At 54.8% G+C, this 25,312-nt stretch overlaps 3 protein-coding genes across 3 annotated transcripts; 2 read left to right on the forward strand and 1 right to left on the reverse strand.

Moving 5' to 3' along the window:
* Positions 1 to 188: 188 nt before the first annotated feature.
* Positions 189 to 15,267, reverse strand: TGME49_318400 (hypothetical protein). The gene is made up of 11 exons (XM_002369738.2): positions 9,358 to 15,267; positions 7,438 to 8,891; positions 6,844 to 6,941; positions 6,035 to 6,112; positions 5,227 to 5,293; positions 4,604 to 4,665; positions 3,383 to 3,774; positions 3,020 to 3,077; positions 2,451 to 2,519; positions 1,633 to 1,804; positions 189 to 1,120 (listed from the first exon to the last, which is right to left on the reverse strand). Exons 1-11 carry the CDS (start codon positions 11,122 to 11,124, stop codon positions 1,033 to 1,035), a joined length of 4,305 nt encoding a protein of 1,434 aa, XP_002369779.2. The 5' UTR covers positions 11,125 to 15,267; the 3' UTR covers positions 189 to 1,032.
* Positions 15,268 to 17,025: 1,758 nt separating this feature from the next.
* Positions 17,026 to 21,478, forward strand: TGME49_318390 (hypothetical protein; the record flags this gene model as incomplete). Its single annotated transcript, XM_002369737.1, has 2 exons — positions 17,026 to 19,593; positions 20,210 to 21,478. 2 exons carry the CDS (start codon positions 17,026 to 17,028, stop codon positions 21,476 to 21,478), a joined length of 3,837 nt encoding a protein of 1,278 aa, XP_002369778.1.
* Positions 21,479 to 21,758: 280 nt separating this feature from the next.
* Positions 21,759 to 22,835, forward strand: TGME49_318380 (hypothetical protein; the record flags this gene model as incomplete). Its single annotated transcript, XM_018782926.1, has 2 exons — positions 21,759 to 21,803; positions 21,945 to 22,835. The coding sequence occupies 2 exons, from the start codon at positions 21,759 to 21,761 to the stop codon at positions 22,833 to 22,835; spliced, it is 936 nt and encodes a 311-aa protein (XP_018638000.1).
* Between the last annotated feature and the right edge of the window lie 2,477 nt (positions 22,836 to 25,312).

Consider the following 25,312-nt stretch of genomic DNA (forward strand, 5'->3'; position numbering starts at 1 on the left):
AGTGTCACGACAGAGAAGAGACACTGCGTGGAGAGGCTGTGAGAAGACCGGTTCCTTCGACTGAGAGAAACGTTCCAGACTTGTTTCGAACGCCTTCGAACAGAGTTTCCGCGACGCAGAGCTCTGCAGCGAGACTCGCCTTCGCGGCAGCGGCCTCTCCTCGAAAAGAGTGAGTCGGTCGCTGCGCCTTCGTTTTTTTGGCGACCCAAAAACACGGTGGCCACCCGGAAAAGCCATGCGCGGCTGCGGGGATCGATTCCGCTCTACACGGTTCTCGTCTGGAGCACATTTCGACTGAGGCTGGTCTCCAGGAAGACTCGCGGCAGCGGGTGTCGGAGGGCCAGACAAACACAAGAGTTGGAGAAAAAAAGCTTTGCAAGGCAACTGCGGCAGAAGTCCAAAGACCCTCCGCGAACATGACCGCCAGCGGCTCTCAAAAGCCGAAACGAAAGAAGAAACGAGAGAAGAAACGAAAGCGCGATGTCCCGAGAGGCACAGTACACAGTCGAGGGCAGAGTCCACGAAGGAGAAAGGCCTCAGGCCGTCTGCAAGTCCAGAAGAACGGACGAAACGAAGAGACAGGAAGACAAAGAGAAAAGGAACTTAAAAAAAACGAACGGCCACCAGCGGAAGGGGAACGAAATCTCGCCACCCTGCCCTGTCGGCGAAGGCGAACGTGCCGACACCGGCGCCCGCGCCCACAGTGGGAAGCGGAGAGAGAAAAAAGGAGAAGTCCGGAGAGAAAGGAAGAACGCGTGAATGTGGACCTCTCTGAACTGAAAAAGAAGGAGAACAACCGATCAGCTTTGCGTCTGAAAGAGCGCGAACGTTCTGCTTTCTCTTGACGCCCCAAACTCAAACGCAACACCCAGAGAAGGCGAGAGACTGAGCGACAGTCATCCCCAACTTTTTTTCATCTCCCGCTGACTGCTGGGTGTCCAGAGAGCAGTTTCTCCGAGAAATAAGGCTCTTCCCAGAGACGCCCTTTGCGAAGTCTTGCGGTCTTTGCTACTTGAAACGCAAAGCAGAAACTCAAGACTGAGGCCTGCCGTAGCCTCCGTAGCGGAACGACATCACCTTGCTCATTCGCGTTAACGCACCGTCGCTCTGGACGCCTTCTCTGAAAAAACATGAGAGAGCAAGTACGCGGGTGGAGAAAGCGGCAAAGCAGAGAAGGAAACAAGTGAGAGGAAGAGGGGGAGGAAGAAACGCGACGAGAAGAGAGAAAGAGAGACCCTTCAGGACTGAGCCGCAGGTGAAGCGAGAGGCGCGAAACGAGAAAAAAGAAGCCGAGCAAACACACGGAAGACTTCGGAACTAAAACAAATACGCGTCAACGCAGGGGGTAGCGCGGAGCTCAAAGAAAAGAAGCAATTTTTGTGAATTCACAAATAAGCATATACCTATTCATATATATATATATATTATATATATATATATATATATGTTTGTAGGTTTCTATGTACACGTGAAGGGGCTGTGAGGAGTCTCTGTACGCGTCTTCGAAAGCAGCGACGAGAAAGAGAACACACACTACTGAAGAAAGAGTTGTCAAGACAGCGAATGCATTGAAAGAAAGGGTGCTGCGCCACTGCACGCGAGAGATTCCCCGCTTGATTTCGAGGTCCCTACGTTGCAAGTCGCCGGAGTTCGTCGGTCTGCTGCATGTCGAAGAGGCCTGGAGAAGCATCGAAAGCCTCCTTTTTTCCACGTCTCTGAGAATCGGCCTTCTCGACTGTGCGCGGAATTCGTGATTCGCTTGTCACCACATCCGGCAACACAACGATATCGATGGAGTACGGAACTGAGAGAAAAGACAAAGACAGACAACGCAAGCAGCCTTCCCACACGCTCGCTGTGGCCTGGCCTCCCTATACGCAGTCTCGTTCGCGGATCTCTGTCTCTGAAAAAAGTTCTTCCAAGACCGCTTCCTCTGGATAGTGCGTGTCTTTGAAACAGCGTTGAATCTCCACTGACGTCGACCTTTCGAACCTTCGCAGGAACGGGAAGTTCAGCGAGACAACCGAGTCTCAAAACTCCACAGAGAAGGAATGCGAGCATCGAAAACGATGTGGGCGCTACGGTGACACCTCAAACCTCCACAGCCACAGAAACAACTGGATAGACAAAGATCTACGAGGAGACTTGCATACATTTGCACACAGACATATATATATATATACATATATATATATATATATATATACATATATAAATATACATATATATATATATATATATATATACATATATAAATATATATATATATATATAAATATGTAGTGACATACTATAACTTGGATCTGAGGCAGACCAAGCACTGGGTTGGAGACCGAGGGAGAACTGTGTCCAGCGGCAAGAGCCAGCGGTATCGTTCCGTATGTTTTTTCGCACTGTTGTGTCTGCACACAAGGGTGCTTGCGTTCTTTCTTGGAAGAAAGCGGACTCACAAACTGAAATTTCGTTCAAGACGCGGTACCCCAGAAGATGCGCAACCGCCGCCACCTGGAAGTGGAGACCTGGTCAAGAAAAGGAGACGAACAGGCGGAAATGCGAATGCAACAAAGCAAAGAAAAAAGGAGGGTGAGGTAAAAGAAGAGCGAGGTCGCGCCGGCGCAGCGGGGAAAGTGCCAAGCAGAAGAAGAGCGATGGCGACCCAAAGAGAAGACGCCACAAAGCTGGAGACTGGAGGAAAGAGAAGAGAGAAACGACGAGGGAGGAAAGAGAGACAGGAAGAGCAATGGCAGGAGAGCAGAAGAAAGAGAAGAAGAAAGACAGGAAATACGAGACAGGAAGCAGAGAAAAAGCATAAGCAGCAAGAGAAGAAGGCCCAGAAGAACACGAAGAAGATGAGAAGACGGAGAAGTTAGGAGAGAAATTGATGTCGGCGTATTGAAAGGTGGAAACAAGATATCTACTCGCGAAGGAAGAACACCAGCAGAGACGAGTGACAAGGCACTTCGACCATTTTCTTTGTTTCGTCGTGGACTCTTCCCCCTCTCGTTTCTTCTTTACCTACCAGAAGGGACAATCTTCGCGCGCATGTTGGCCCGACCTTTGTAGAACAGTTGATCTGCCTGGCAACGAAGAAGCGGACACCGCAGAGCTTCTCTTGCGCTCTCAAAGTCTGAAGCCCAGGCTCCCCTCTGACAATCCACACTCCAGTGCCTTCCCGTCGACAGACGAAGCGTGATGTCTGTCTCTGCGTCTCCTCTCTTCGGCTTTCCTTTTTCGCTTCCTCCTCCTCTGCGTGCTTCTCTTCTCGGTTTCTCTTTTCTTCTCCTCGGTTTCCCTTCACTTCTTCTCGCTTTCTCTTCTCCTCGGTTTCTCTTTTCTTTTATTCTCCTCGCTCTCTCTTTTCTTTTCTTTTTTTCTCTCTCACCAAGAACTTCAAGCCTGTCGACCACTGCTCGGGAGGCGAGTGGAGGATCTCTGGAGGCGGCCTCACTGCCCACGCGAGGGTGCGTCCGCCGTCGCGTTGTGTTCCCGTGGAAATCCACTTTTTCTCGAATTCAGGACGAATGTACGAACTCATGTCGACGCCTGTCAGGCGGTGTTTGCGCGCTTCTTCCACGGCGCGAAGGTGATCCGAAACGGTCAAGAACGAGCAAGGGAAAAGAGCTCGCGCGCAAGTCACCAGCATCGCCTCACCATGGCGCTTGAGCGCAGACTCGTGGAGCCGCATCAAAATCTTGTTCAGCAAGTCTGCCGAGCCTGTCGCAGCTTCGTAGACGGCGTCTTGGCAGACCAGCGAGAAGAGAAGAGTCGTCAACCCTGCATGCACAGTCCAGAGAAAACAGACGCTCCAGTGTGAACGAGAAACCGGCGCGGAAGCTGTCCACCATGAACCTCCGAGTACACTCCGTCGCGCGTTCTCCGACATAAAGCTCGCCCCGAAGAAAAGACGTTCGCAGACTCGAAGGGTTTTCTTCGAAAATCGGCGGACAGCCAGAAAAAACAGAGAGCAGCGGACAGCCGTTGCCGTTTGCTGCTCCTGAGTCGTCGCGATGATAAAGGTGCAAACGACGGTACACCCTATCGATGTCTTGCAGCTCCTCACGATTCAGTCAAACCTCTCTTGCAGGGAGGAACAAAAGAGCGGAGGAGAGAAGAGGAGGAAAATGGCAGGGAGGAAGATCAAGGATCGCCCACTTCACGGATGGACAACACAACTGTATACAGAGATGTGGAGATCCTCAGAGAGCAGAGACTTCTTCTCGCTTATGAGTTGCTTCACAGCTCTGAAGCGATCTCCGTCTCCTCTCTGCAGCCTGGTCAAAGTATCTCTTCTCTCGCCGACCCCCTCGCCTCCCTTCTCCGCATTCTCCGCCATACCAGTGCACAAACGCTCACAGCGAGAAGAGATGTCATAATGCAGAGTGCAGAGATGTCTACAGACGCAGACAGAAAGCTCGAAAGATGCACACGCGCTCACACAGATTCACATACAGACGTGCATGCATATATATATATATATATATATATATATATGGATATAGATAGATATATATATATATGGATATAGATAGACATGGATATAGATAGATATAGATAGATATAGATATATATATATAGACAGATATGTCCTGGGGTGTCCCCTCACCTTGAGTTGAGAGACTGTTGAAGAACAGCGAATTCGTGATCCAGTTTCCCTGGGTCATTGCCCTGGTTCATGCAGATAAGAAATGAAGAAAACGCAGCGAGTACAGACACACACACCTGCACTCACTCGCACGCACTGAAACGAGGGAAAGTCGACCTATCTACATCTACATTTTTATTTATATCTAGATATGCACATGTGCATGTACAAGTCGACAAAGATGTCTGGACGTACATCTATACACATTTATGTAACCGTAAATACGTAGAGATCCGGATCCACATCTATTCAAATCTATCTATCGCTACACATGAATATATCGTTATATCTATATCTATATATCAATACCTATCAATATCTATCTACACTTATCTTTCTATCAATATCCATATATATATATATATCTACATATATATATATACATATCCATATATATATATATACATATGCATATATATATATATATATACATTTGTACGAGTGAGCGAGTGTCTGCAAATCGATATATTTCTGTGTCTACGTGTCAGATCTCCTCTTGAGAGTGCGATGATTTTCACAGCTTGCGTTTTTGCGAGTTCCTCTGACCGCTTGAGTCCCTGCGCCCTTTCTCTTCCCCCTGTTACCGAATCACAGACTCCTCTCTCATTCCAAGAGCCGCCATGGAGAGGATCACACTTGAGACAGCAATGCCTGAAGAAACATGGAAACGCATGCACAAAACACCACACCAGATCGCCACTGGAAAGAAGCACCCGGTCGACAGCGCAAAACGCTCTTTGCCTCCAGCTGCTCTTACGCGCCCTCAACAGATCGACATGCACATCCATAGGCACACACAAATGTGCATGTTCTACTTCCACGCATGCATATATATACATATATATGTATATGTGTGTATCTGTCTCTCTCTGTGTATATAAATAACTATATATATATATATACATATATATGTATATGTGTATATCTGTCTCTCTCTCTGTGTATATAAAAAACTATGTATATATATATGTATATTTGTGTCTCTCTCTGTGTATATAAATAAATATATATATATATATATATACATGTAATATATACATATATATATGTATATGTATGTGTGTATGTTTGTGTATGCGTGTGAAGTGGGTTCGTGTGTGGTTATGGCGGGACTTGTGCATGAAATGAAAAAGGAGATGGCAGCATTTGCTTGCGTTTGCGTCGAGTTTCCAGGGAGAGGTTCTGAGAGATCTGCGCGCTGAGAGAGAGCGGAGCGTATGCAGATATGCGAAGAAGAAACGCGACCGACGAAGCACAGTCAGCCTAGAAAAAAGAGACAGCACAGTGGAGCGCGCCGAAGCAGAGGGGCCGCAGGAAAAAGCAAGAAGAAGGAAGAGGGAGGAAACAAAGGAAGTGAAAAGAGAGAAAACAGAAGAGATCAAGAAATCTCACTTGAAGCTCCTTGGTGGCGACGATGCATGAACTCGTTGACGAGGCCCCGAACGACTTCTTTGTCGTCGAACCGGAAATCTGAGAAGTATCCAGAAGACAGAACGACCTCCATTTGTTTTTCTCGGTTCAAACACGATCGGTAACAAGATATTATCGGTGTGAATGAGCTGCACAGTGCGAAATGCATCCAGAATCAGTCGCGAAAAAGGCGAGCGCAAGAGCACCTCGTTGTGCATGCATGCGAGAGAGAGGCAGCGCAGCGAAACGAACGACGCCTAAGGAGAAGAAAGTCTGAAGGAGGTGGAAAACACCAGCCTCCCGTCGTTTCCCTCTCTGGAGAACTCTGAGTCCAGATTCGCGTTTTGAGTTCAGTTGCTCCCAAGTTTGTCCATCTGAGGTTTCGGCGTCGAATCCTTTGGCCGAAGAAGCCTTCGCCTCGCTTCGGTGGATCGCCCCGAGCCTTGCCGTGAGCAAGCAGGAGGCTCGCGCGCCTCATGCCGCGGAGAGCGAGAACGAAAAGGCAGAAACCAAGCGAAAGGACGCAAGAAAAACGAGACAAGACGACCACCGCAGGTACGCGAGGACGCGCAACTGCCAAGGCGACGCGACGGACCGGAGGACTGCGGCGACAAATGCGAAGCCGGCCTCTGAGCGAAGAAGACTTGAACAGGAGCGAAACGGAACGCAGCGAAAAGGGGAACGTACGAAAAAATCCACGAGAAACAGACACACAACGTCACCGACGAAGACGAACGAGGCACTGGAAAAATTCGGCCTGCTGCTCGAAACCGTCCGGAGAAGAGACTTACAGGAGAAAGCATTCAGGGCCATGCTTATTTGATGAGAAGCGAACTCGGGAAGCAACTTGAGAATTCGCGGCTTCAGCTGGAAGAAGAAGCGTCCGTGGCTTCGGGATGCAGGCATCAGAAATGTCAAAAGCAAATCCAGGCCTTTCTCTCGTCCACCCTTCCTTCCCCGCAAAAAGACAAGGCACTTTGAACGCACACCGAGAGAGAGAGACAAAGCGTTGAGACAGACCGGTGCAAAGCAGCGGAGCTCCGACTCACGACAGTGATGCACAGTCAGTGGTGGAAAGGCGGTGAGGCGCAAAACGTCTGCATCTCTGGATCTCCGAGGAGTCTGGCAACGCAGGTTGGAAGTTCTACGAAGCAGGTCTGGGCACCGCAGCAAACGGACGACTGCGGAGCCATACCAACGCATGCATTGTCATCGGGATGTTCCCTGCGCGGCCCTGGGGGCTCTGTGTCGCGCACTGTGACTGTTGTCTGTCTGTCGAAGACACACGACGTCTCGCGGCCTCCCGCTCTTCCGCGTTCACTTTCGCCCGTGGTGCGTCTGATTTGCCTTCGGTTCCTTTCCCCGCTCGCTCGATGCCCTCTCACCCTTTGAGGCGAACTTTGCTGTACGCATTCATGAAGCTGGTGATGCCTTGGGCGGTCATCTGCTCCTGTCGCGCGATGAGTTCCGTGATAGCTCGTGTAAAGAGAAGAAAGACGGGGTTGTCGACTTGAGCAGCGCCAGTGTCGACGCCTGCGTTGACCATCGCGGCGCATACTTTCCTCACGTTCGTCCAGTCCACGACGTCGTGCTCGAAGTCCGAGGGTGAGGCCGCGTCGCCGTCTGCGTCGCCCAGGGCACTCGAAGAGCCTTTTGCGGCGCCTTTCGGGAGGCTTTTTGAGGCCTTCTGTCCGTCCAGATGCGCCTGCCTCGCGGCCCAGGCGGGGAACGTCTCAGCGAGTTCCCCTGCGATGTCTCTGTCGTCCAGAGGGAGGAGCTCTGCTGCGACGACTCGAGCAAACGAATTCAAGAGATTGATCAACTGACGAATTTCTTCGTTCCGCAGAGGCCCGAAGGGTCGCACGCCTTCAGCCGTCTCGCAGGCCGGCGCCGGAGACGGCGGCAAATTCGTCAAAGAAAAAGTCTCTTCGCCCTCCTGCGTCTGCTCACCGACGGAGGCCATCCCTTCAGAAGAAGAAGAAGGAGAAGAAGGAGAAGGAAGAGAGAGAGAAGAGGAGAGAGACGAAGAGGAGGAAGGGAAGAACAGGCGTTTCCAAGTTCCGCCGCGGACGGCTGGATCGAAGTAGGCGACAACATCGTCACTGGTTGACAGGTCGTAGCTGATTTCAGCAGCTTTGAACAAGTCGAGACATCCCGCGGGAAGAAATCTGCCTCGTCCTTTGGGGAAGCCTAACGCACCTTCCCAGCCTTCTGCGACGCCTGCCGCCCCTCGCGGCCCTGCCGTCTCCCTTCCCACGGTTTGCTCCTGCAGAGTTTCCTTCGGCGGAGTCTCCGTTGCGCGGAGGGCAGCGGCAGCCTCAGCCTGTTCGAGCGCCAGCGTTTCGTTGACGTCGACCCAAGTGCCGCTCGAGTCGAGGAACTCCTGTTGCCTCCAGACAGTCTTGGGCAGCGCCGAGGCCGCGCGCAACGCGACCTTGTACCAGAGGCTGCGGAGGCCTCGCGGATCGCAGTCGGCGACCAACTCCGCAAACGCGTTCGCACCTTCGACCCGGTCTGCTTGTTCGCCTGGCTCGCGCTTTTGGGGGCCAGAGGCACCCGCTGAGAACTCGCCTCCAGCGACGATTTTGCCTCTGACGGCCGGGAGCTGTCGGCCGGCGCCCGGCGCGGCGGACCCACCAACTGCGGGTCTCTTGAGAGCAGTCGTCGCCGCCTCGACCTTCTTCACCAGACTGCCGTGAGCGAAGTGGAGCCGCGCGAGAGCGTTGGCGACGAGCGTCAGTTGGGAGAACGAAAACTCGTTGATCAGCTCCGAGGCTCGACGCGCCAACGCGTTCAAGAAGCGAATCGTCGCCGTATGGAGACCACACACCGACGTCGCCTGCAAACGTGCAAAGGACCTCGCAGGACGGGGGGCGCGTTGAAGCAGGACAGAGCGAAACACCCGAGGTCGAGCTGCCTTCGACAGGACGATCTGCGCCCTGCAGCTGTCGACGCTCGAACGTCCACGTCTCCTCCGTCTCCTCCGCTTCCCCGACAGAACTCAAAGGAGAGAGACAGAGGCGAGCAAAGAGAGAGAGCGACAGGAAAAACGCACACGTGTACACAACAGATGAGTGTCTGTAATAGATCTAAAGACAAGGACAGACAGACCATTCACATGCGGATGACTCCACACAAAAAACAGAGCCCAAATTGACATTAAGATCGACGACCTGCAAACATATATATACATATATATACATATATATATATATGTGATTGCAAAAGAAGAGAAGCAGAAGAGAAGAGAGAGATGGAACTACGTGGAAACTACGCGCCGTTGAACGCGTTCACCCTGTTCTCACCAAGACGGTGAGCTGCACGGGCGACGTTTCGTGGATGTTGAGAAGAGTGAGCTGTTCGATGATTGCGACGAGAGTACGCGTATTTTCGTTGCTCCAGAGAGAGAGGGAGGGGCATGTCCGCGCAAGCTCCGCGACGCTCCCGCCCAGAAACGTCAAAGCAACCATGTGGAGCGCCTCCTTTCTCCGGGATGGGTCGCAGTTCTTCATGGCCTCGAGAGAGACGTCTTGGGCGCCATACGCCGCGAAAGCCACCGGGCTCTGCCACGGAATGAAGGAGGCGAGACTCCTGATCTCGTTCTGCTGCCTGTTGCTCATCTCCTTGACCGCGTCGCGAGGACACCCTTCGCTGCGCCCCGGCGCAGGAAACGTCGGTCCAGAGCGACCGGCGCTGAGAGCGAGGTCGGGGAATGGCGGGGGCGGCTCACCCTTCTGGCGCGCGTCGCGTTCTCTCGCCTCTTGCGCGAGCAGCAGGAGGCGTCTGGGAAGCAAGTGGAAGACATGCAGAAGCAGCAGTTGGTGGTGGAACTCGAGGACAACCAGGTGACGCAGAAGCATCACGAGTTGCGTAGACGTGAGGCTTTCCAGAAGAATCGGAAGCGCCAGTCGCCCGGGAGTCTGCGTCTGAGCAGGCTCTGGGGACGAGTGCCGCAGCAGGGCCTGAGTGAGGGCGTACAGCGCGCGCTTCGCCTCCGTCACGTTCTGCAGACTCGCCGCGGAAACTGCAGACCCATCGGGAGGCTTCAAAGCCTTCAGCTTCGCGTAGAGGGCGAGGAGGCTGAGGATCTCCTTCGCAGTCATCCGCGTCGCGAACTGGCAAACAAAGTCGTTCGTCTCCATCCACTCGCACCGCCACGCCCCAGTGCTCCCCGACGAAAAATTCGTCTCCTGCGTTGTGTCGTACGAATCGACGGCGAAGGCTTCTCTGAACGACGACTCCACGAACGGCTCTCCAAACGCCGCTCGCGCGTCTGTCTCCCCCGCAGGAGGCGTCGAAGCGCACAGGCGCTCAGGCGCCTCTGCGACGAGGCGTCGGACGCGTTCGATCACTTGCAGACGCGGCGCCGGCGAACTCAGTCCGCTCACGCGATCTCGGCCTCGACCGGCTTCGACCCCGGAACCTCGAACTAGAGGAAAACGCGCCGCAGACTCTCCCTGCCTGTCGCCACCTGTGGCTGTTTGATCGGAAGCACAGCCGTCGCCAGCTGACGCCTGGTCCGTGTGGAGTTCTGCGGCAGCGGAGGCTCCTGCGTCGGCGTCCAGGCTTCTGTGGTCTATCCACATGTCGCGAAGTTCTTGAAAGGAGGCGTCGTCCTCGAACGCGAGGTCGAGTTGTTCGCGCTCTCCCAGAGCTTTCAGACAGCCTTTCCGAGGCTCCAGACCCATTCGATTTGTCCGGAGAAAGTCCTCTCGCGCGTTTCTCGACTGCACGGTCGCGCGCCGCGCACTCGAGAAGGCCCGAAGAGCCTGGAGCCGAGACACGCTGTCTCCGTTAGGTCGGGCAGGGACGAGGCAGGCAGTGAGAACGGCCGTCGATCTCGGCGTTGAAAAAACCTCAGAGAAGAGACGCCGTCCAGAGCCGCGCTCTTCTGTAAGTGTGTCGAAGCGAACTCTTTCGTCGTCTCCATGCCGCACTCGCGCGCAGCCGCTCCGCTCTCTCGGCGAGGCGCCGTGCCAGGCGACCGCATGGAGCTGCGACCGCCCACAGGCGGAAGCAAAGCGCGGACGCGCCAGCGGTCGGCAGGGCACTGTCGCGTGGAGGCGCTGCATCGTGAAGGCTTTCGACGCAGAGGACGCAGAAAAAAAGGAGATAAGTGTCTACGTCCGAAGAACCGGAAACGGTCGCTCGCCCACCGATCTCTCCGAGACAAGATACCCCATGCAGACAGCCGGGGGCAAAGGAGAGCAGGAGATAGGGGTGTGGAGAAACTGGGTGCCTTGTGGAGGGTTCGCGAGAACCAGCGCTTTCTCTTTCCAGGAGGTAGATGGCAGACAGGACTCGGTTAGGCGTCGCGCAGACTCGAAGTCTCGAAGAAAAAAAGGAGGAAAAGAGAGCGCCGGAGGAGTTGTCTTGGCCAGTCGCGCTGTTGCAAGAAACGAGGTTCGCAGCCTACGCAGCAGCGGCAACGACTCAGCAAGTGAAGGACGGAGACTGGAAGGAAAGCTACCTCGTTTCTGAGGGCAGGACTTTGGAAAACGAGACATTGTGGGTCGTCTGTTTGACAGACAAGAGACGAAGAGGACGCCAGAGCTTCCCTCCCGGTTGGCGCGCTGGAACCGTCGCTCTGGGGAAAACGCCTTCCGAATCCGCGCAGACTGGCGCACAGACGTTGAACAGTCATCCGTAAACAGAAGCAGCCGGCGCTGCGAACATGGAGAACGCGGAGCGGCGATGAACGTTGTTCACCGCAGTGCAAGTACAGCTAATCTTCTGCCCGGGTCGTCTTGCGGAGTTAGGAGTTGGAACTTTGTGGCGCAGAACCGACTCACGCATGTTGAAAACGTCTGCTTCTCTTCTGTCTGCGGTCTGCGGGTGGAGGAGCTGTTCTCTCCAAGTGGACTTCACAGATGAACCACAACTCTGCGAGTTTCGTGGACATGCGCCGCTGCGACGGAATCGGTTTCAACGCGTTTTCTCCCCGCGAAACGGAGAGACGAGAGATCCGCCGAACGTCAAACCCCGAGCCTTTTGAACGTTGCCAGACTCAGCTTCTCTTTTCCGAGAAGAAAGCAAAGCGATGCAGGTGGAGAGACACAGACAGAGATATAGATCCGTTGATATATAAAGAAAAAGTCTCGTATATCGATAGACCGGTTGGCAGAGATATAGATAGACACAGATACGAAGGCAAGGAGAGACAGAGAGCCGTAGAGAGACGAAGAGCGAGAGATCGCCTGTTTGACAGGTCGACACGATAAACAGTGGAGATCAGATCGACTGGCGTTGGCAGACGGATGTCCGGTCGACGAGACCGTGGCGAACGGAAACTGGTCTGGGGTACGAGCTGGGTTTGTAAGGAGAAAGACAAAAGGGTGAAGCGGTTGTGCCCGTGACAAAGAACGAAAAGAGACAAGGAAGCTGGACGGCGGGAGACTGTGTCTTGCGGAACGCGCGGTTTGGAGAAGCGTTCGAGCGAAACAACAGAGAAGATAGGAAGACCGGCAGTCGAGAAAAAGTGCTTTCTCTACTCGTTTTCCATGTAAACCGTACACCCCAGAGAGGCGGCGAGAACGACCGGAGCGCAGCAGCAGTCAGACCATCTCTCTCTGACGTTGTTTCTTCGCAGAGCCAGACAGTTTCGTTCAAAGAAAACACAGGCTGCTGGAGTGAGGGCACAGATGCTTCGTCGTTGAGAAGAAAAGAAACAGGCAGAAGTGGAAGTAGAAAATTTCATGAAAAATGACCGGAAACCCGCGGCGACAGCCGGCGAGTGTGTCCAGTCATCGTCGGACGGCCTGCAGCGCTGTGGATTGAGGAGGCAAAAACGCACCTCCTTCGTTAGAGCAGAGTGCGTTTTCGTGTCTTTCTCGTCCGGGAACGAACGCGAGAAAGGAACTCCTTCGGAACGCCTCCATCCTCTGCCGACGAGCTCTCGATCTTCTTTGTCGCCAGGAGTTGAGGACAGGAGGAGGGGAAAGGACGACGGCTGCTACGGCGCCACGGTGTCGCGATGAATCAAAGAGAAGCGCGGGTGAAGAGGACTCGAGAAGAAAGTCAGATACTCTTAAAAAGCCGCAAGACTCTCGCGGCTTCGGCGGAAAGCTCTCTCCCAGTGTTCTTCCGACGCTGGAAGAAGAGACACACGAAGCAGAGGGTCAATGCGGGAGGAAGGTCGCGGTGCGACACGGGGCTGGGGTCAATTCGCGCCCTGTTGGAGACCGAAAAAATCATATTTTACGCTTTTCTTGCGTGCAAGTTGCCGGCGCGCAAAGCTGCGAAACGAAAGGAACGGTTTCTCGACGAAAAAAATCGAGAAAGCTGTCACTGCGTCGTGTCCCGCAGGCTTTTTTCGTGGGGTGTGCCAGGCTGAAACTCAAGGTCCTGGACGGCAAGTTCTAGCGAGTCCGGACAAGAATTGTCGCCCAAGTCGGAACTTAGGCTTACTATTCATGTCGAAAGAAAACCTCATGAACTCCCCAAGTTCCTTCGTAGACCCTCGAGCCTTCGTCTTCTTTCTGACACGCGAACTCTGGGGGGGGGTTAGAGCGAGTGGAGACTTTCGTAGACGCGCAGACTGCTCTTCTACGTTGTCTAGGGTAAACACAAGTGTTTCGTGGTTGCTTCCCGCTGAAGTTCACACAGAGAAAGCCAGGTGTATTTGAGATTTCACTGCGTCACCCCCGAAGAACCACGGCAAACCCGTCATGGGTCACAGGGCTTCTTCGCCGCCCGTTGAAAAAAAACAAGACCGAGCTGTTTGCCGCGCTTGCCCCGAGTCGTCGAGATCCAGCAACGGGAAACGCAGAGAAGGTAAATCCCCCTTCGACACTGTGCAGAGAAAGCTCTCTCCGTGCGTGCAGCGTGTTTTGTAGCGTTCTCCGGACCGCCCCATCGTATTCAGTGTTCTTTTCTGTCTACGATGAGGTGACGCAAATCGAGGAAACCGGACAGTTTCGTACCAAGAGACCTGAATATGACTTTATGGAAGGTACAGACAAGACGTTCTTCCGGAATCTTGGCAGTATGCGGCATCTCCCATCCTGAAAAACATAGGGCTCCTCCAGTTTTGAGAAAGACACAGGCAAGAAGCTCCTTCTCAGCCAGAAGAACTGCGCCTGGACTGCCATTGCTGGAGACGCAGACTTTCCGACAAAAGAGTTGCTCGGAATCGCAAACCACTCTTACACCTCAAGATCTCTGAGGTCCAGGATTCGGCCTCGAGAAACAGATTTTTCCAAAGAGACAGATGCTTATAAACAGGTGCAGTTTCAGAGAACCAGTGTGAACCGCTACCTGCATTCACGTCACAGGAAGAAGGTGCTGTGCTGGACTGCTCTCCTTGGACTGAGTGGACCTTTCGTTGCATTTCTTGAACTCGTTCTCCCGAGCTCGCCTCCCCACCCCGCCCCCCCTCGAAGACCTCAGTATACGAGCAACGTGCAGGAGTAGCGTTTCGAGGACACCCAACTAGAGTTTTGACGGCAAGTACTCAGCGTATCGCGTTTCCAGTGTACATGAGGAACACCGTTCCTTCGACGAGCTTGAGGAAGGCCGCAGTGACCGCTTACTCTAAGGGAGAGCGCCGACGTAGATCTAACAGAGAAGTCCTTGCTGTTTGTCCTCATGGGATTTCGAATTTCGTAAACGGCGTCGGTGCTGTCCGAGACTCTCAGTGTTTGCTCGCAAGCGCATGCTTCCGAAGTGTCTCTTGAGTTTCGAGCTGTTTTCTTTTTGCGAAACAGAGGCAGAGAACGCGCGGCAAAGTCTGAGACGCGTTTTTCAGTCCTGAACAAGGCTCTGGGCTTTCCCCTTGTTGATGAGAGTATCTACTGGAACGGAATAGGAACTGTTCGTCTTTGTGCCGTCGAAATCTTCGAGTTCTCTCACTTTGATGTGGTAACTGAGACAGTGACGTAACCTGGGTTTCACTGAAATCTCTCCTCTGCATGTGTGTTAGGGGTACACTTTTCCAGTGAGGCTAAGTCAAGCCATGAAATTCGCGTTCTCTGCAGTGGAGAAAAACTGCCTCGGCTGTAGCGACTACTCAAGTCTTAACGCCAGCAGATCTGCGTGTGGGTGCAGAGCATTCAGAATTAACATCGGCCTGTGGCTTTCGTCACTGAGCACATAGCGGGACAAGTCTACATGCTATGCAGGGGTGCAGAGGGCCAGTTTTATCGGCATTCATCTGCAGCCTGGGAACTGTGTTGTGTGTGAACGGCGACTGCAGTTTTCTCTTCTTGTCAGCGCGCGGCTTCCTGATCTCTTGTGTAATAAAAGTCCCTCTTCAGAAGGCCTTGTTACTGTGCATGGCTACCATTAAAGAGGCTGATTTGAAATGCCCGCGGCGAGAAACGAAACTGGCGACCAGTCTCTGCGAAAAACGTGCATGTCTTCCCCGGAAGATTTTCCGTCGAGAGTGCGGAGGCACCCCCGCTTGCCCTTTTCCCGTCGTCCAGCCTGGAGTGTGTGTGCATGTCTGGAGAACGCAGAAACAGCTTTTCTGGAGACTCGCCGCCTGTCAAGAGGGCGCCGAACGAGTTCCGGTTTGCCGCAGTTCGACGGCACTCTGTTCTCAGCTGGCGGGTCGTCTGCCGTGTTTGCGCACTTTGCCGAAGAGAGGTTTGCGGAGTGTGTCGCTCGATCTTTCGTCTTCCACAGCACAGCGAGGGGGTCGGCGCCGGCTCGGTTCTCTGCGTTTGGAGACCCCAGTTTATTCACCGAACCTGCGTTCCGTTTCTCGCCTCGAGATCGTGACGAGTTTCAGAGACTTTTCCCCGAAAAGGTCCGCGTGTTCGCCACGATTCTCTCTAAAACACGAGAACTTTGTGCGGGCCGCACGTCCTCCAGTCTCGGCGCTTGCCTAGCTACCTCTTTCTGATGCGCGCAGTGAGGTCCGTGGGCCGAAGGCGCTTCTTCCCGTGACACATTTCCGGAGAGACTGTGTTCGTTTCCGCCGATCTTCTGCGCTTTTCTTTGAAGATCCTACGCGGTTTTCTCTGGGACTTTCACACGCGCAGCGACTTTCGCGCGCCCCACTGTAGTGCCGGGCAAGGGCGAAACCCGCCAGTGCGCCAGTCTGCCGTTCTCGGGTGTACGTACACCCGAGAACGCGCGCCGCGGTCTCGGTTTTTCGCTCCGTGTGTTCCGCTCTGTTTCACAGCGGCGAACGTTGCGCTTTTCGCACTCTCGGCGGCGTCGGGCTCTCTTTGTCTTCGCGTGAAACCTTTTCTCCACTATTTCTCCGAGTAGACACGCTTCCTCGGTCTGCGACGCTCGCGGTGCGTTGCGGGCGTGGAGCAAGGAAGCTTTTCCCCGACATTTTCCGTCTCGGACACCGATCGCAGCGTTCCCCGAGAACGTATGCCTTTTAAGATCTGTAGACGGAATCGGCCGCGAGTAGTGTGCCTTTCTTTTCTGCGAGAAACTCGCGTCCCGCCTGTCGCTGTGTGTGCTCTATCGCGCTGGCAGCCGAGCAAGTGTAGAGACACCCCGTGGCCGAGCGCGAAGGCGTCGAGCGTCGCTTTGCTCGGGGGCTTGCCGCGAAAGTAGACGCAAGTCTATTTGTTTCTGTCGGCACTGCCACACTCTTCGCGACAAACTCTGCGTTCCCGAGCGAAACAGCCGCGGCGGACAAGAGTTCTACGTGTCTCGCGACCACCGGACGCGAGCGCAAGGGCGGACCCCCTGAGTCTTGTCTTCACGTTCCCGGTTTTCGGACTCCCCGCACTTGCTACGCGAAAGGTCCTCGCCCCTTCTCTTTTGTCTCTGTGCACCGGCGCCGCAGCTCCGCGAGCATTTCGTTTCCAGCGAAGCGTCGCTCTCGCGGGCAGCAAACGAAACGAGCTTCGGACGGTTCAGTTCCGTGCAGCCGCTGCGCAGAAAGAAGCCTGCCGCCAGGACTGCCGAAACAATGCGCGCCGTGTGTGCGATGCGTGTTGCCTAGAGCGACCGGTCTCGGCTGTGCAGACAGCTCGTTTCTTCCCTCTTCGGAGAACGTTTTCTGCAACATGACTCAGCAGGGAACTGAACAGCCGCAGGAAGGACGCGGCGTCCACGCAGGCGCTTCCGCCCGACCCGCGTTTCTCTGTGTGAAGAACCGCGACGCGAAGGACGACGGCGTCTCTCCCGCGTTTCCGCGCGTGACGCTGCCGCTCGGTCTCGGTGAACGGAGTGTATGTACACTCGAAGAGCTACCACTGCCGCACGAGCCCCGCGCCCAGGATGCGGCGCTCCTCGCGCACTTGGAGGCCATTTCTCCCACTTTCCACGGCCTGGAGAAGCTGCAGGAGCAGGGCGTGTCTCCGGGACTGTCTCCGCGACAGTCTCCGGCTCCCGAACGCGCTCTGGGCGAGCAGGAATCCGAGGCCGAGGCGCATTCGCCGTTCTCAGCGTCTCTCTCCTCCAGGGCTCTCGACAGATTCGCTGCAAGTGGAGCCGCGGAAGGCACCGCTGCGACTCTTTGCTGCGCCCATGCACACTCAGGTCCGCCTGCGAAAGACCCGCCGGTGCATGCGCCCCAGTCGACTCCACGCTCTGCTGCCTCGAGTCGCAACTCTCCCGCGCCCGCATGCACGCAGGCCTTCTCCTCCTCACGCGCTTTCGAGGGAGAATGCGAAGAGAAGATGCCGGAAGAGAGACAAGGACCTATTGCCGCGAGCGCCGGAGTTGCAGAGAACTCGCAGCCGCCAGAGAGCGAAGATCTTCGCTGCGAGTCCTCCTTCGGCTTGACTGAGAGCTCGGATCACAGACACGCGGCTCGCGTCTCGCCGGATCTCTCTCCGGCTGTCTCCTGCGAGTTAGAACAAGGGAGGAGTTCCTGCTGCCTCCAAAGAACCATCGACGCACCTAACAGCCTCTCGAGTCTTTTTTTCAAGGAAGAGCCTCGTGAGCTGGTGGGGGCGCGCTCTGACCGAGAGCCTTCTCTCGCCTCTCTCCTCTCTCCCTCGGAGAGGAACGCTCTACCGTCTCTCCTCTCTCCTCTCGCTCTTGCAGGCGAAGGCGCCGAGGGGCACGGAGGAAACCAAGGAGACGGAGGAGATCGAGGAGACTCGGCCACAGTTTGTGAGGGAGAAGACGTATGGAGAGTCTCTCTGAGGCGGCCCTCGGGGCGCGGAGAGAGAGGGGCGGAAGTATCGATGGAGGTCGAAATGGAGAGCGGAGAAGCGACTTTCTTCGTCGAAAAGACGGAGACTTCTCTCAGCGCCAGCCGCTGTCAACGGACGCGGACCCGGTGCCTCTCCGTCTCCAATGTCCCCTTGCACTCGTGGATTTCCACTGGGGGCGCGTCCGTCTCTCCTCGCTCGCAGGCTGCAGACGCTCCGCCCTCCGCTTCTCTGCAGCTCCAACTCGAAGGCACGGCCTCTGCCCTCCCTCCTCCGTCGTGCGCAGCCGCACTGGCTGCCTCTCTCTGTGCGTCCCAGCCGCGAGATCTTCAGGAGGAAGCTGCAGAGCCCGATGCTCTCTTGCATCGCGCCACCTGTCTCCTCTCTCCGCGGGCCTGTCTCGCTCGATGCAAGACCACAGAGATACCGAGCTTCCGCGAGACGCTGCTGTCTCCGAAGTCCCACCTGTCTCCAAAGACCCAGTTGTCGCCGCAAACCGCGTTGTCTCCGAAGGCCCAGCTGTCTCCGCGAACTGTTCTGTCGCCGCAGACCGTGTTGTCTCCGAAGGCCCAGCTGTCTCTGCAAACCGTGAAAGATCGCCCTCCAACCGGAGAGTGTCTTTCCTTGCGCGAGGGGTCTTCGGGATCGAATGGTGTCGAGTGCGTTTCGGAGCCGTTCTTCTTCCAAGAAGAGAGAACCGACAGTCTTGGATCAAGAGTTCCAGAGAGTTCTGGAGGCAGAAGCAGTTTTTCGACTGGCGAGACGTTCCGTCGACCTGGGTGGCTTCGGGGAGACACCGCGTCTCCACGGTCGGCCTCTTCGCGGTCGCCGCGCAACACGGTGGGGTCGGCGCTGCGCCCGCGGTCGGCGTCGCCGTGGGCGGAGCGCGGGCGGCTCTCCGCATCCGAGGAGACACCGAGGACGGTTTCTCCCCTGGACGCCGCGCCTGCGAGTTCTCAGTCTCCAACTTGCAACAAGGAGGACGGCGCTGGGGCGTCTGTTCGGCGTGTCTCCTCGGCGCGGCGAGAGGCGAAGGCCTCTCCGTGTGTGGCGTCCGCGCCGAGCGGGCGCCCGCGGCTGATTCTCCTCGACTTGGACAACACATTGATTCCGACGTCCTGGATCATGGCGCAGTGGAGGTCGAAGCATTGTACGCTGGGGCCTCTCGAGACAGTTGCGGCGATCCGCGCGGCGCTCTGCGAGGCGAAGTTCTTCGAGGTCCTGGACAGGTTTTTCGCGAGTTTGCGCGACGAGCGAAGCAGCGGCCAAGTCAGTCAGGTGGTGATCGTGACGAACGCAGGCACGAGGACTGTGGAGAACTTCTACCTCCAGTTCTGTCTCCCCGAACTCGGCGAGTTGTGCGCCCGCGAGCAGGTGTACATACACTCCACGGAACACGTTGTCAAGCGCCTAGGTCCCGTCCCGTCGATCACCGACGAAGAGGCCTACCGCGAGTTCTACACCACAACGAAGGTGAGGCGCCTCGCGGTTGTCGCGGTGGGTTCGACTTTTCTCGCCCACTCTCTGCTCTTGAGTTTCAGGTGGACTCGACGCGATCACCCACGGACGCTGTTCAGACCTGCTTGGCGTTGCGTCTACGCCGTTTGCTCAAATGTCTCTGTTGATTCCTGGTGTTCACCGGGTGTACGCCCACCTCAAACCTCCTCCTCTTCGCACTCCCTTGTCTGGGCTCGTGGACGACTGTCGGCAAAGACACTTTGCAGTCTCAGTCTGCGTCGCCGTCTCAGTCTGCATCGCCGTCTCGAAGACATGTTTAGCACGAACGAGGGAAAGTCGCAAGTTTTCGCGAAAAAATCACTCCTATCAAATTGAGACAAAGTACATCGTTTACTCAAGTTTCTGAAAACAGAACTCCCGTCGCTCGTTCTCTGCTCACTGCTTCTCTCGCTCCCTGAATTCGCGCCGCGGATCTCTGGCCTGAGTGCAGTGTCCTACCCTGCGCATGTTTGCGTTCTGCATGTCTCCCAGTTCCTCAGTGCACACCACCACACGTTCATTGTGTTTGCTGCGCAACAACGCGCCAGTGGTGGAGTTTCTCTCCCAACGCTTTTCTCTCTTCTGTGTTCAGTACCACGAATTCGACTTCGTTCTCCAGCGGTACATCCACGGCCTGCGGCGAGAGCACGGGGCGCTGCGTCGCCAGCAGCTGGCTGTCCACCGGAGAATGCGGGTGGCTCGGCGGCGCGAGCAAACTGAGCATAAGCCGAACGCTTCGTCGGCGGCGCTAGACAGCCGAGACAGTCGACCTGAGTCCCCGCAGTCTTGTCCTCGGCCACTGTGCGCGAGGACAGAGTCGCAGACTGTGGGGTCTTCGCCAACTCCAGGCGCATCCCCCCCTTCACCCTTTCCTTTGTCTCCGCTCTCGACGGCTTCTCGCGCGAAGGAGGAAGTCTCCTCTGACAGCGAGACGGAGTCGACGGAGGAGACGACGTCGTCGTCGGGAGAAGAGCAGGAGCAGGGACGTTCTGCGCAGCCGTCCGCGGCGTTCCCCGGGGATTGGCGGTTCGACCTCTTGAGCGCGGGCGACCAGGCCTGCGAGATCATGGCCGCCTGCCGCGTTGCACACCAGGCCGGCGACGAGGTGATTCGCCTGGCCAAGTTGCTGTACTTGAACGACCCAGAAGACCCGCGGTACCTCGCGCAGACGCCAGAACGCTTCGTCGCCCAGCTGCTGGACTTCCAGGACGCGCTGCTTCGGCTCCTCGACGCCGACGAAGAGACACTCGACATGCAGGGCCAGCCGGAGTGGCGCCCAACTGGCGTCTTCTCCTCCGCAGCTGTCTCCGCACCGTCGCGCTTCTTCCTTCCGCCTCTCCACTGTCGCGAAGGTCACCTCGAGTACGTCTTCAGTTCCTCGGACGACGAAGAGGAGGTCGAGGAGGAGCAGTGGAGAGAGGCGCGCCGCAGGAGGCGTCTGCAGAAAGGAGGCTGCGGAGAGGAGGGGACCGAGAAGTCGACGCGGAGAAGCCGCGCAGGAAGAAGCGACGGACGCGAGGCGGAAGCTGCTCGGAGCCAGGCGGCGGAGTGGACGGAGGAGATGCCGCCACCAGATGCCGAGGAAGAATCGACGCAAGCGACGCCGGTCAAGCGGTCGGGGGCCGCCACTCAGACGTCTCTCAGATCCCAGGACATGAGCTGTGAAGACGCTGAGACTCCAACCTGGAGCGCCTCTCTCAACAGACAAATATCAACGCCTGCAACGGGCTCGAGACAGTCAGGCGTCGGCTCGAGGAGACAGCAGAAGCCTTTCCATCCCATCGCCAGTTCCGTGTACTACGCAGACCGCGCGTACAGATCCGGCCGCCCTCTCTCCCAGGCGTTCGCCGCCGAGCGTTAAGAAGGTGACGGCGCCGAGGCTCTGCGGCGCCGCGTCGCAGACCGAGAGAAGGCCAAAAAAAGAGACCGAGGAAACGAAAAAGTCCAAGAAGTAGCTGCAGAAGGCACGCAGGACGGAACGGGGAAGAAGACAGAGAAGGAGGAGAAGACTGTGGTTCACTAGAAGGAGTAAACACTGAGAAGAAGTACCCTTTGCTATTGAGAAACGTTGTCAACTGGATGGTTCGGATGCGGTGGCGACGATGGGCTAGGGAGAAGAGAAGGGACGGGATGCGGCGAGCATGAGACACGGCGAGGAAACCACGGTTCTCTTTGCAGACGAGGAGGTCGGGATGCGAGGACGCGTTCGGCGAGAAGGTCGCAGCCGACGAGGAACGCAGCGTCTCCTTCTGAGTTACCGCGCGGACGAAGCCATTGAGGTCAGGAGCGAAAAGAAGGCGATCGCGGTCCTCTCTGACGACGACGAGGCGATGGGCTTGGAGACCGAGAACGAGGACGCTGTCTGTACACCCTGGGGACCGGTGCGAGGTCTCTGCATACAGACATTTCTCGCCTGTCCCACTTTCCCCCGCGACACACAAAGAGAAGCAGCGTCTGGATCGCAGTTGCTCGCAGTCGGAGTCGCTGTTCTCAGGCGGCGCGGTTCTTCCTTTTCTTCCCTCTGGCCTCACTTCATGGCTCTCGTCCTCGCGCTCTCCGCAGGGTCAGAGTCTCGAGTGGACTCCCTCGAGCTACGCGTCTCCGTCGGCGCTCCGCTTGTCCTTCTGCTCGGTCCCTCTGACTCTTCTTCACACGGAGTGGAGACAATGTTTCGAGATTGTCGAGGGAAGAACCTGCGAGAAAACAGAAACGAAAGTCCCATAGTTAACGTCTTTTCCTTCTGTGGTTTCATATTTTCTCGGGGTATTGTTTTCTCGAAGATGCGTCTGTCAGAAACCGCGACAGATCACGAGCAGACCTGTTTCACCGCACCTCAGGGGATGCTGCGGTGTACATACTGCACCTGCTCTCTCGCTGTGCAGCCTCCCGCGATCTTCGAGTTGTGTATCATATACGTTTCAGAGTGGGAGAAGGAGTCAGAGACAGTTCTGTCTCTGTACACAGCGAGGTTCAGAGGGCCTTCCGGCTGCTCTGTGCATGCAGAAGAAAAGGGTATCTTTCCAAGGGCCGAGAGTCGCCGCGTTCGACGTCTCGAGCGCAGATTTTTGGGATTTTTTCCGGAGACTTTTCAGTTTTTTCGCGATCGCGAAGGGCCTTTGTTTTTGCGAGAGCGAAGCGCGCGCGTGCGAGAGGTGTCAGCCCAAGGGGCGCTGCGTGTCTTGTCAAAACTGATTTTCTTGTCACATTCACTTGGCTAGCCCAGAGTGTTTCTGTCTGTTCGTCTCAGAGGGAATGAAAGAGAGAACGAGAGCGGCGCTCAACTCGCGAGGCGACCTCTTTCTTGTCAATACATCGCGCTCCGAGTCAGGCAACAACGCGAGAGTTCAAGCGTCCTAGCATTATGCCAGTGGCAGCCGCACCCTCCAGCGTCCATCCCAAATCGCCATACATAAACGATGTGCATGTGCATGCGTCTCTCCATCTCTTCTTACAAGTCCGCCACACACATATGCAAGTTGACTCAAAACTGGGCAGATGCATCCTTGTGGGGAATGCCTGGCTCTTGCTTCGGAAACGGAACATTTGATCAGACTCGAGGAACGGCGTCCAGGTGCGTCAGACGCTCTTCGAAAGAGTGGAGCACGAGCCGACGGGGAGGATCCAGTCCGAAAAAAGAAAGTGAAGTGCTCAAGCGTATTCACCCACGAACGCATCTGCATGCTCAGTATACCGAACTACAAATCGGTACACAAATGTATGCATACATGTACATATAAACATATATGTATATATATACATGTATGTATGCATATATATATATATATATATATATATGTAGAGGTATTCGCAGGTGAGTGAGAGTCGAGAAGAAGAATGGCGCCTCGTTCTCTGGATTTTTCCTTTGGTTGGCATCTTGAGTTTCACGAGTTTCTGTGCTTTGTCACGAAAGAAGAGTCGCGAGAGTTTCCCGAGGCGTTTTTTCGTTCGCTGCTCTTCGTCAGTGGACATGTCCCTTGTCTTTTTACGAGTTGCTCATCTCGAGTTTGAACGCGGTCGCCAGGCGGCTCGCGAGAGACACCCCTTCTTCCTGAAATTCCACTTCCGCGAAACTCTGGATGTCTCCGACGCGACGCATGGCTCGGTTCCGAGAATGAACAGTGCCTGGGCCACTGTTGCAAACGAAGGCCGTTGGGTGTCGTCGAAACTCTTCTCTCGTTCACACAGAAAGCGCGAAAACATATGGAGTAGTTCTCACACGCACAATCGCCTCCTTACATCCAAATACATAGGCAAATTCACAGTGAACACGTAGATAAAGCGAATATATATATATATATATAAATGTGAAAATGTATGTTGGCAAAGACGTCCATGCAGTGAGATGCTTTGGGAGTTTTCTGGGTGTAGCAGAGACATCTGGACGGTTTGCAGGGTGGGGCAAGCACGACGGCTTCGCCGCAAAAGTCCAAAAGAGCCTTTTTTTAAAAGTGCCTGCGCATGTGACGCACTTCACGAGAAATTGGGAAGAGCTCACTTCAGGCCAACATCTTGTTAGCTGTGCTTTCTGGGGACTGCCAGATGGACGACGCCTCGTAAATCGAGGGTGGATCGAACGAGAAAAACCGTTATAAAGAGAGAAAGCACTCGCCACTCGACAGCTGACGGCTCTGGGTCTCAAAAAGCTCCAAGTCCGGCGTCTGTCCACTTTTTCGGGCCGCCTCCTGCTCTCGCGAAACCGGAGACAGTTGCTGAACAGCAGTCACTTTTAAAGAAAGCAGCCGTTCCTTGTTGCACAGAGGGAAACGCCACACTTTGACACGAAACAACTGCACGGGAGAGGCAGCCGAGTGACCTTCGGACTTCTGGGATGTCAACAAGCGTCTTTCCGAGACCATGGCATCAGACAGAAAATACCAAAGTATCGTGTCTGTACCGTTCCCCATGTGGTGGGCTTCTCAGTCAGCCTTGAAATCAAACGATTTCCAAAGAGATGTACAAATACTCCTACAGAAAAATACCTGTGAAGAAATATATACACATATACACAAATACCTAATATATATATATATATATATATATATATATATATATATATATATATATCCCAGGCTAGCGCACATCCGAGGAAGGCATGTCAGGCGCCCGTTCTGTCTGGTAAGAAGAGAGTTGTCCAAGTGTGTAGAAGTATCGGTCTCTTCGCAGTTGCCATTGCACAGAGAGATGCTTCTCTTTCGAGAACAGCTCTCGTGTTTTGTTCCAGGAAAACGCAAACCTCGAGGCTGTGACCGGGTTTATGTTTCTTTCACGACTGAAAAGAGACGGCGACAAACGCGAAAAAAATCCTCTGGCACTCAACGCGGGACTCCAGCGACAAAGCAACGGGAGCATGCGTTAGGAAAACACCGAAAAAACAACAAGAGAATCGCGCGCGCGTGCAAGGCAAATCAACAACGGACGACCTCTCTCCACTGTTCATATCTCGAACGCATCTCTCGTCCAAGCTTCTTATCTCACCCCTCTGCCTCTTCAAAGAACAGGAAGGCTTAGCCGGCTACGTAGCGTACATATCCATCTATTTGCACACAGATACATATAATACATATACATATGCATACATATATATACATATACTTATATATACATATACATATATATGTATGTAGATATATGCAGATATATGCAGATATATGTATGTATATATATATATATATATATATATATATATATATATATA

The sequence above is a fragment of the Toxoplasma gondii genome, chromosome IV, assembly GCF_000006565.2.
Source record: "Toxoplasma gondii ME49 chromosome IV, whole genome shotgun sequence".
Lineage (NCBI taxonomy): Eukaryota > Apicomplexa > Conoidasida > Eucoccidiorida > Sarcocystidae > Toxoplasma > Toxoplasma gondii.